At 41.5% G+C, this 9,962-nt stretch overlaps 1 protein-coding gene across 2 annotated transcripts; it reads right to left on the reverse strand.

Annotated features, from left to right (window-relative positions):
* Positions 1-1,122: 1,122 nt before the first annotated feature.
* Positions 1,123-7,547, reverse strand: KCTD7 (potassium channel tetramerization domain containing 7). Of its 2 annotated transcripts, XM_088530039.1 has the most exons (5): positions 7,531-7,547; positions 6,500-6,692; positions 4,958-5,127; positions 3,507-3,685; positions 1,123-2,976 (listed from the first exon to the last, which is right to left on the reverse strand). In XM_088530039.1, the coding sequence occupies exons 1-5, from the start codon at positions 7,545-7,547 to the stop codon at positions 2,600-2,602; spliced, it is 936 nt and encodes a 311-aa protein (XP_088386165.1). In that variant the 3' UTR covers positions 1,123-2,599. The 2 variants fall into 2 exon arrangements, with proteins under 2 accessions (XP_088386165.1, XP_010223179.1); XM_010224877.2 differs by lacking the exon at positions 7,531-7,547 and having other exon boundaries at positions 6,500-6,836.
* Positions 7,548-9,962: the final 2,415 nt, after the last annotated feature.

Below are 9,962 nucleotides of genomic sequence, written 5' to 3' on the forward strand. Positions count from 1 at the left end.
ATTAAACTTCCCTGACATCCTCCTGCACAAATCTTCTGTTGCTGTCAAAAAATGAATACACATTAGGCAATATAATCTAAATCACTGTAAACAAAGACTGCTTAAAAGAAGTGTAGTCAAAAACAATATTGTTATTTGCACAAATAACAAGACATAGACTGTATGTGTTTAATGAAAGCATGTTGGCTCAAATCTGTGGTTTCTTTTTTAATATTGCACTTATTTTGGAGGATCTGAAGGATGAAAGTTTCAATTAAGATGCAACTGATACAGACGAAGATTTTCATTTTCATCTTTCTGATTAGATATTCTTCCTTACTTGTTCTGGTTTTAAACCAGGAAAAGGATATCAGTACATCAATATGAAGAAATAGCAAATGTGATTGGAAACAGTTTCAATAGCATAACAGCTGAGAAAGTATTCAAGCCAAATCCAGAAATACAGTTTGAGTTTGCTCCATTTCTGTAACTAGTGCTGATATTCAAAAGCCAGAGTCATATCCCATGAAAATACTTACATGGGAAATGCTCAATAACCAAGCAAAACTGCAGTTCTCATTGTAGTCTCTAGATAATCTGAAGCTGAAGACCTTGAACTTAAATCTTTTAAGAATATGTGCAGCCAAAACTTTCTATGCCTCAAATTTAAGATCTTGTGGCATTAGAAACTCAGGAGTACGATTTAAGATTCCCTGAAAAAAACAAGTCAGCACAAAAGTGAAGAAATGATGCAAGCTTCTTCTCACTTTAGGGAAACAGTATTAATTTCAGTTCTTCTTTAGTGTCGTCAAGTACAAGTTCAGTGACTTATATGACTAACATGAGGTCAACATTTGACATTAAAACAGTTTCAATCAACCTAAAAAAAAAAAAAAATATATATATATATAGTACAGACAATTCTTATATTCCTTTCCTTATTTCGAACTCAAAGCTCTGGATGTGAAGCTCAGCACTTGAGAATGATCTTCTATTATCAAACATTTGGAAATGGATAGACATATATGTCCCCATCTCAAAAAAGTTTACTAAAAAACTAAATTAAAGACATAACAGTATAGAGGTTAATCAATGCAAATAGTGGTTGTCTTTAAAATAGTTTTACAAGACAATTTGATTATAAAGTTGTTATGATTATTCTAAAAATTCAGTTTACTGAGCATTTTGATTATCATTATTAATTTAGGTTTCTTAAATTTTTTTTGGTCAGAAATTTAATGAAGCAAGCTTCTTGGATTAATTAATCCAATGGAATACAATATGAAAACATAACATTTACCTTCCCTCTTTTCCCAGGATTATTTTGCATTCACTTCAAGTGTGGTATTCTGAAAATATTTGAGTTTTCTATACCCCACAAGACAGTATGTTCAGATGTACAGATTTAACTTTCATTTTAGTTGTAAACTATTCACCTTCAGAAGATGGTGACTATGGTCAGAAATGCAACAATTGCCTTCTGAAAAGAAATATGACTCTCCAAAGGCTGCCTCTTTCAGCCTGGAGACATTACTATCCAGATATAGGGCTGGTAATTGGAGAAACATTTAAATATGCAGACTAAAAAAATACTTCCTGACATTACACCAGGAAAACTCAGCAAAAACATTAAGAATGAAAATTTTCTGAGGCAAAGGAAGCACTTACCTAGTGTCCTCATTCAACTCTAATTCTAGAACAAAGTTTAATATCACCAAATGTAAAAAGAGCCAGTAGTAAAATAATACACACTAAATATTCCTCTTATTTTGGTAATAGGAACATACATACAGGGTTTTCTCATTTACCAAAAGCCTTTGCAAATGACCTGATACTATAGAGCTTCTTTTTTGTTTTTGTAGATACTGTAAACATTTAGAATTTCTAAGGCTAAAAACAGGCACAAGTCTTTTGTGAACAGTAATTACTCCTAAAAGCATTAAGGAATATATTCCCAATCTGCTATTCCCTTTTTATAAGAATGGAATTAATTGAAATATAACATTTTAATTCACAATGCAGATTCCTAATTAAAAAAGAAATACAGTTTAATAATCACAACGAATAGTAATATATAGGAAATACGCTTTTCTCCAAAAAATGGTCTCTTCTGTCAAAATTAGATTTCCAGAATCTCTGTATTGGGTGTTACTCACTCAACTTTATAAAGTGGCAAGTTTAAGTAGTGACTAAAATATTTCTAAGTGGGTAGAATTCAATCATGCTGTGTCAGCATTATTAGCACCCACGGCTTTATAATAATGCAGGTGAGATCCGTAATAACCATTTTGCAGATGTATGACACTAAAGCCACACAGTAAGTGGCAGCTTTAAAAAGATGTCAGACACTCCTCTCTGTGTAATTGCCATGAGGTGATTTTGTTTTGTGCCTCATTAAGGTACCTGAGCCAAGAGTCTTGTTTCAGGCTGGTTTTTCAAGATCTTACTCTGTCACAGGTTCCCATTTGCTGAGCAGCAAAGCATTAGCCAACATTTCAGCAGACTGATTCCAATGTAAATGTTAGCAGCAATGCATTTCCAGAGACACGTTGCAGAAATATTAACAGCACTTGTCATCTAGAAGTCCTTTTTCCCCCTGCACCATTCTGGGCAAAGTAACTCACCACCAAGTAATCTTGAATTCATAAATAGGACGCTTGCAGTAATAGTGGTTTATCAGGTGTTTATCGCACACACCAATGCACTGATGATCCACAGTTATCCCTCTGTCAGACAGGTCTGTCACGATACAGTGCAGCAGATCATACACATCAGCCACAGCCTCCCAGGGGCCAAACGATACGTCCACTTCGCAGTGATGTTCAAAGAGCTTCGTCTCACTTTCGCTTCTTTCAAAACGCAGAGAGTTGAAGTGTGGGCACTCATAGGGAGTGATGGGCATCTCTTCTTTGAAGACACAAACCTTCAACTTTGCAAACCGCGCTTTTCTTTGCATAGCTCTAAGCTTTGCTATTTCGATTATCCGTTCCAAATGATCTGAAAAACAATAAATGTTGAAAAGACCAATGAAGCACTTTGTAAAATAAAACAAATGCAGTTTGTTCATATAAAATGCTATTGCAATAATTTAGCAAGTCATTCTTAAAATAATACAAGCAGCAATGGGAAGCTGCATGTAGCCAGACAGAGTCTATTTTAATTACATCAGTTTCAGCTATCTTGTGAACTTGATGTTCTTTCTACATGCCCAAATTTATTCAATTGCAGCTCTGAACAGAACAAATGCAGAGGCAGAAGAACATTCTTATTCAATAATAAACCTTGCGTGTTATGGCCTAGATCCTGTTTCCTCTAAGACAGTGTAAAAATTCACATCCTCAGACAATGCAAGAACAAATCTAACATGCAGACCTCAAAGATCCAACGAGTTAGAATATGAAAGGTAAGTAAGAAACTTCTCACATATGACAAAATTTGTTTGAAAGCTGAAAGTGTTCCTGAAAGGAATATTTATACTCCTTGATTCACATTACAGAAACACAATTAATACTACTTCATTTATTTACCTTTGTAATATGGCATTAGGCCAAGGAAAGCTTGTCTAACTTTTTCTCCTTTAAGGGGCTGGACATCCTCCAGGCAGTCTAGCAGAGGCCCGATGGAGTAATACTGAGCTTCCTTGTAGACCGACCTCACTCGCTCCCTGGGTGGCAGCTCACCAGATCGCAGAAAGTTAAGGATGTCTCTAAACAAAAGGGGAAAAACACTCCTAAGTGCAAAGTTTATTCGAAGACACTTGCACAGGAAACACTGGATATACACTGGTTACTCTATTCGCATATATACCCTTAGATTAGGCAGGAGCTGAGAGAATTGCAAACCACATTGCCAGCACGTATTCTTAAAGTGTTTTTTCCTTTCAAGTCTCCAATTCCAAAAAATCACACCATAACTCCGGTAACGCCAGAACTTATTTCAAAGAAAACACCAAGACATTTTTAACAAGAAGCTCAAGGCAGAGTAACCACTTGAAACAGGATGCACAAAATCTTCCATGGAAAAGACTGAAGTCATTGTATTTCACACTTAAGGCTGTACAAAATAAACTGTTTGATTTCCCTGCAGAATTATAGGCAAAGGCCTTTTACGCCACGTAAATCCAGGATTCTAGTGGTACAGATGGTGCAATTGCAAAAGAAATGTTCTCATCATAGGATCAGGGCCACATACTCTTATATAACTCAAAAAAAATCCTTTTAATGTAGTTCTGAAACCATTTAAGTTACAAGATTTTTAATTGGGAATATGAGCATTAACCAACAACATCTATTACTGGCCATATCAAGTAAAACAGCATTACAGCAATTTTCATTATAATATCAACAAATATAGCAAGTGGTAACTTGGATCTGGATTCCTGTTATATTTTGAATTCAGATTGATAACATCGCAACATCACATCACTCTTCCAACTTCCCAAATGTAAAGAAATATTTATTTTCAAATAAATCTAGTGCCTTAATCTATTTCAGTTTCAGATTAAGGTACAACCTGAATGAACTTGGAAAAGGAAAAACAAAAAAGGAATAGAAGCTCTATGTAAAGTCTTCTTTGGGTGAAGACCTGAAGCTATAAATATTACAGGAAATTATGTTTAAGTATTCTAGCAATTTCACATCAACTTAAACAATGTATTAGTAGTAACATGGTTAATTAAATTGAAAATAAAAAGAAAGCTACACATATACTTGAAAGTTTCAGAAGGAATCCTAAAGATGAAGGAATATGGCACTGCCAGCAAAAATAATTTAAAAGAATTTTTTTTGAATCTTGCACTTCTTTCCATTTACATTTTAATATAATTTATTTTCATAGTGCTCCAGAGGTAATTCATTTACCAAAAAGCATGTTTATTTTGACAAATTTGTTTTCTTGGAAAGTTAAAACTTCCTTTAAACATTTTTTTTTCCCTTCAGCAACCACTTTGAAAGCATATTACTGAGGACACTGCACGTACCCAAAGTAAGTTCCATCTCTGTCAATAAAATATCTGCCTTCAGCGTCTGTTGGAATGTAGTGTCTCCCGCTGAACATAGCGGCCAACATTGTGTCCTCATAACGTCTCAGCGTTGACAGTCGCGTTGTGAAACACATCCCTCCTACGTTGAGTGGAACAACTTCTGGAAACTGAAAAAGCAATCGCATCGTCAGGAATGAGCCTGCAGTGCCTTGCAAACATGTACAGGCCAAAATTATTAGAACTTCCAGAAGAACTTCCATTTTAGGGTAAAATTACAAATGAAATTTGGCAAAAAGGCATGTTTAGAAGCCTTCATTAAAAGAAGAGGAACATTCAACCATCGGATCTTCTGAGAGTGGAGATACTCACATGACTACAGGGCTGTTGTGTAAAATGAAGCATTAATCAAGAGTCTTCCTATGTCGTGGTATTTCCATTTATTAGTTTGAAACCAGAAGATGGCATTTGACAGAAAGGAGTGAGCACAGCATGTAAGGTTTTGCATGAGACAATTTTGAAGCAAATTCAGAAAGGCTGGAAAGACTAAGAGGGAATTCACATTGGGTAGAAACAGAGCAGGCACGGAAGGCAATCTCAGCAGTACTTCTGCTAAGACTGGTAAGGGAGTCAGAGGAATGGCAGTGCCAAAGAGAAAAGCCCCTCAATGTTTTGTTTTTCCCTCTCCAAAAATAACAGGAAGAGCATGACTGAAATTGTGACAGGAGGATTTGAGAAGGCAGAGAAACTCCAAACCTGAATGACGCAACAAGGGCAGAGGCAGCAACAATTTTGGAAGCAACACAGCATTTTACGGTCTATTTTGTATATGTTCACCTTGACACTTGTTAATAATCTTTGCTATTGTGACATAATTTGGTCCAACAAATGTCCCTTTCCTGGCCTGCTCCCACAAAACTGTGAGATTCAAGGGATTAACACCTTGTATCCTCTGACTGGCTTCCAGATAGGATCAGGGAATGTTTTCATTTTAGTTGGAAATCTGAAACAGCAGTCATGTCCACAGCTTTAATACTAGATATTCATTAAAAGCATGAAAGCCTTCTCTTTCTCTTGTTTTCCTTTTTTTTTTTTTTCTTTAATTCTCTTTCCCCACACCACAAAAAGGGGTAGGAAACCTCAGGCCACATCTGGGACTTGTACTCAGTTGCTGCTCCAATGGTCCCTTTATATGAATTAATGTGTAGGCTGAAAATCACTAACTGCGTTTACATTAGATTTATAGCAGGCCTAAAATCTTAATACCACAACTGAAGATGTTTCAGTACCAGAATAAGTGCACGCTTGCATTTGTCAGGCTCCAGCTACTGAGGTAAAACATATGGAACTTAGGACTGAAGGAATGTTAATAAGGAAGGAATATGAAGAACACAAGGAACTAAGCCAATTTAGGTAGTAATGGAAACTGAATTAGCTATCCATGAATACGTCATCAAAGAAATTCTTTTGATTCTTTGGCACCGGAGCACTATGTGGTGCAATAACTGGTTTATCAGCTGAACGGCAGCGCGGAGCTCTTACCTGCTGAGGCAGCAGAGGTAGCGACTGTCCTGCCTGGGTCGCCGTGGGAGTGGCCGGCTCCTGGAAATCATCCTCTGCATCCGAGCTCGACATGGCATCATCCGGGTTTCCACTCACTTTGTTCTGCCCTGTAACTACCACCATCCCTCTGGCTCTCGCAAGCAGGTCTGCTGGGTAGGCAGCCGTGGCAAGGCTAGATAGGAAACAAGACCTAAATTACTTGGGCGCTCTCCTCACCAGCTGCAGAGGATCACGTGGCACGCGCAGGCATGCAGCTCCCTGCTCTGCACGCAGAAATTACAATGGCATCGCCGGGCTGGGCAGTGAGTCACGGCGAGGGTGACAGCGCCGTGCCGAGGGCGGCCTCAAAGGGGACTCTGTGCAGGAATGCAGCTTGCAGAGCTGCGCCAGGCCCTGCGGTGACAGAGCCCCTGCTAGCGGCTGCATGAGAGGCCGGCGCGCATTGGCTGCACGGTGCAGTGCTTGATTGGCTCCTTTTGCAGCAAAATGCCATTTGCTGCGGGAATTCGGAGCGCCGCTGGTCCAGCCCTTCGGCTCCATAGGCCGCCTGCACAGCGTTCCCTGAAATCCGCTCTGCCATTGGCGCGCGCCGGCGAAGCCCCGGCTGCTGCTCGCCGCAAAGCTCCGGAGCCTTTTGATCGCCTCCAAGCTCAGCAACGCGCTCTGCAGTTCCAGCGTTTCCTGCAAAATGTGGGAATCTAGCGTTCCAGACGGACGAGGAAATCACAAGGGGAAGGATTCCTGCCCACTGCATCACATCGTAACGTGCTGGGCACACATCTGCCTGATACGCACACAGCTAACCCTGAGTATTATATTGTGTAGTTACTGCTAATTGCCCAATTCCCATTCCTGCACGTAAAAAATGCATAACCCCCCCAACTACGGTGCTTTCACAGTCAATCCTCAGCCAGTCAATCTGTCAGCACAGGTCAGATTCACAATAAACTGACATTAGAAGAGCAATGACTTGACAAATTACGACCCGACCATTAATAAGGTTGTTTAACCTGTTTTTGGTGTTCATTAAAAGGTAACTGATGTCGCTCTGTAGGGCTGCTTCACTTCCTGTTCATCCGTAGACACGGACTAACGACACGGTAGTTTGGTGACTGTATCAAAGGGTCTTCCTAAAAGAAAAAGATAAGCTAATCACTGTGCAGGTTTTTGCTATATGATTTTGTGCATTTTCATTCTGGATTCCTTCATGAGGAATATGCATCCCCCTTAAAAACCCCTTTCCATCAGAAAAATCTACTTAGAGAATGTGCTTTTGTTAACTAGCCACAAAATTACTTCTCTTGTTAAATGTTTTGTTAAAGTTCTACGGTTTGTTTCATTTATTCCAACTAAATAAATGCACCCAGTTCATCTTCAAGTATGTCCAGTGACAGGTCAAAAGAAAATTAATGAGAAAACAACACTAATGAAGAAGCTGATTTCTAAATCAAGTATCTAAGTGACCCATAGCCCAGCAGCAGCTGTGGCCACCAGCACACCTCCTCCCAGTTCACAACCCACTTGTCATTAAATGGCAGGGATTCCTTCCCTGAGATGGTTACTGATGGTTTAGATAATGTCCCTTTCGCACTCCTGCATGCACACACAGTCCTCAAGGAAAGCTTACTGTATGAACCGGACTTACAAGTTGTTCTTCATTCCCTGGGCCTGCACTGGGTTTTACTGCGGCAGAAACTGGGGGGGAAAATAGCAGCTTTTGAAGGAACTGCTCTATTATCTTTTTGTTTTTTTCTCCATATAAGCAATTCTCTCTTAACTGCCTTCCAAGGTTATAAAGTTACACATGCATCAAAAGGCAATACTATAATCACACAATCAAAGGGTTAACCATCAATAAATGCTGATCTGCGAGTGTCACAGGAGATGTGCAAATCCAGCCACGCTGCTCTTCAAACGCAAGGCCCCACCACGTGCTTGTGTTACAAGATAAAGAGCAGATTGTCAGCAAACCTCTCCCTTTTTTTTAAAATGGGAAACTGGGTCTCTGTGAGGACAGTGAGACACGACTTAGCTGTCTCGCTGTTAAGATTTTTTGAGGGACTCGGATGATCAAAGGTTTGTGAGAACAAAGCAGAAAACCTAGTTACAGCAACATGAATAAAGCTGCATGAGGAGAGCAACGAAACCTTCTGGAACAGGACAGCAAGGCCTGAGCTGTGGCAAACTGTTACAAATGTCCCTCCTTGGAAGAGTCCAACTTTGGACACACTTCACCACTGGCAAAGGACAACATCAATGCTGATGTGGGGGTACCATAACTTGGCTAAGCAGAGCAGCTTAAAAACAAGGATAAGCCCTATGGGGAGAAATGAACGGGTGCATCATTGCCAATAGCGAAGCTAAGTGAAAAATAGGACAGTGGGGAGATCTAATGGGAGCACTGGGAGTAACCAAGAGGCAAAGGCTACCACAGCCTGTATTTCCCAGTGCCAACAAGGGTGTTTTTAATGCAGAATTTCAAGGTGCTGCTGTGCGCTTAGCACCTTTGCATGGCCACACAGGTTCACCCTGGCCGAGCGCCATCCTGGCTTCCTACCCAGATGCCAGATGACAACTGGAAAACCCCATTTTCCGCAGCACTCCGACCCCAGCCGTCCGCCCGGCTCCCCCGCAGGGCCGCGAGGCCGGCGCCGCCCCGGGGCCCCCGCAGCCCGGACGAGCGCAGGGCGGCGCTAGGACATGGCGGCCGCCGAAGGTGACGGTTAACGGTCGGCGGCGGCGGCCGCCCCGCGCGCCCCGCGCTCGCGCCCCCTGGCGGCGCCCGCGCCGCCCTCATCTGCTGCTGCGGGGGCAGCGCGGCCGCCGCGTCACGCGGGGCCCGTCCGGGTCCCCCCGCGGGCGGCCGTGGCGCCCCGGGGCGACGCGCAGGCCCCGGGCGGAGGCTGTTCCCGCCGCGCGACGCGGCCATCGCCCGAAGGGAGGCGCGGGGCCCCCGCGGCCGCCTCAGCGCCACGCGGGGCAGGCGGCGGCGGCGGCGGCTCGCGGCTCACGAGGGCGCCAGCGCTCCGCGCACGGAGTCCTGAAAGCACCGAAAATACCGTTTAATTCTCCCCATCTCCCCCCTCTCCGCACACTTCACCTGTCCCGACACAATTTTGAGGAACAAATCGAGGAGAAAAAGAAAAAAAAAATCCTAGTCATGTTCCCATGTTACTGCTTCTCCCTGCAGTTCTTTAAATCCTTTCTGTCCCTTCATCCGCTACTGAAAAGAATTAAGCAGAGCTTAAAATGAGATCCAGACACAGGACGTTAGATTACATCTTTCATCTGAGAAATTCCGCAGTAGTATTAGTTATTTAAATCTCAACTTCAAGGCAAATGCAACAACCCAAGAAAGGAAAAATAATCACATTTAAAGCATTTATTTTGAAAAATAAAATACAAAAGATCATTAAATTGTAATTATACATGTAATTTATCA

Source organism: Tinamus guttatus, unplaced genomic scaffold (assembly GCF_059628265.1).
Source record: "Tinamus guttatus ecotype Peru unplaced genomic scaffold, ASM5962826v1 Tinamus_guttatus_pri_ptg000356l, whole genome shotgun sequence".
Classification (NCBI taxonomy): Eukaryota; Metazoa; Chordata; class Aves; order Tinamiformes; family Tinamidae; genus Tinamus; species Tinamus guttatus.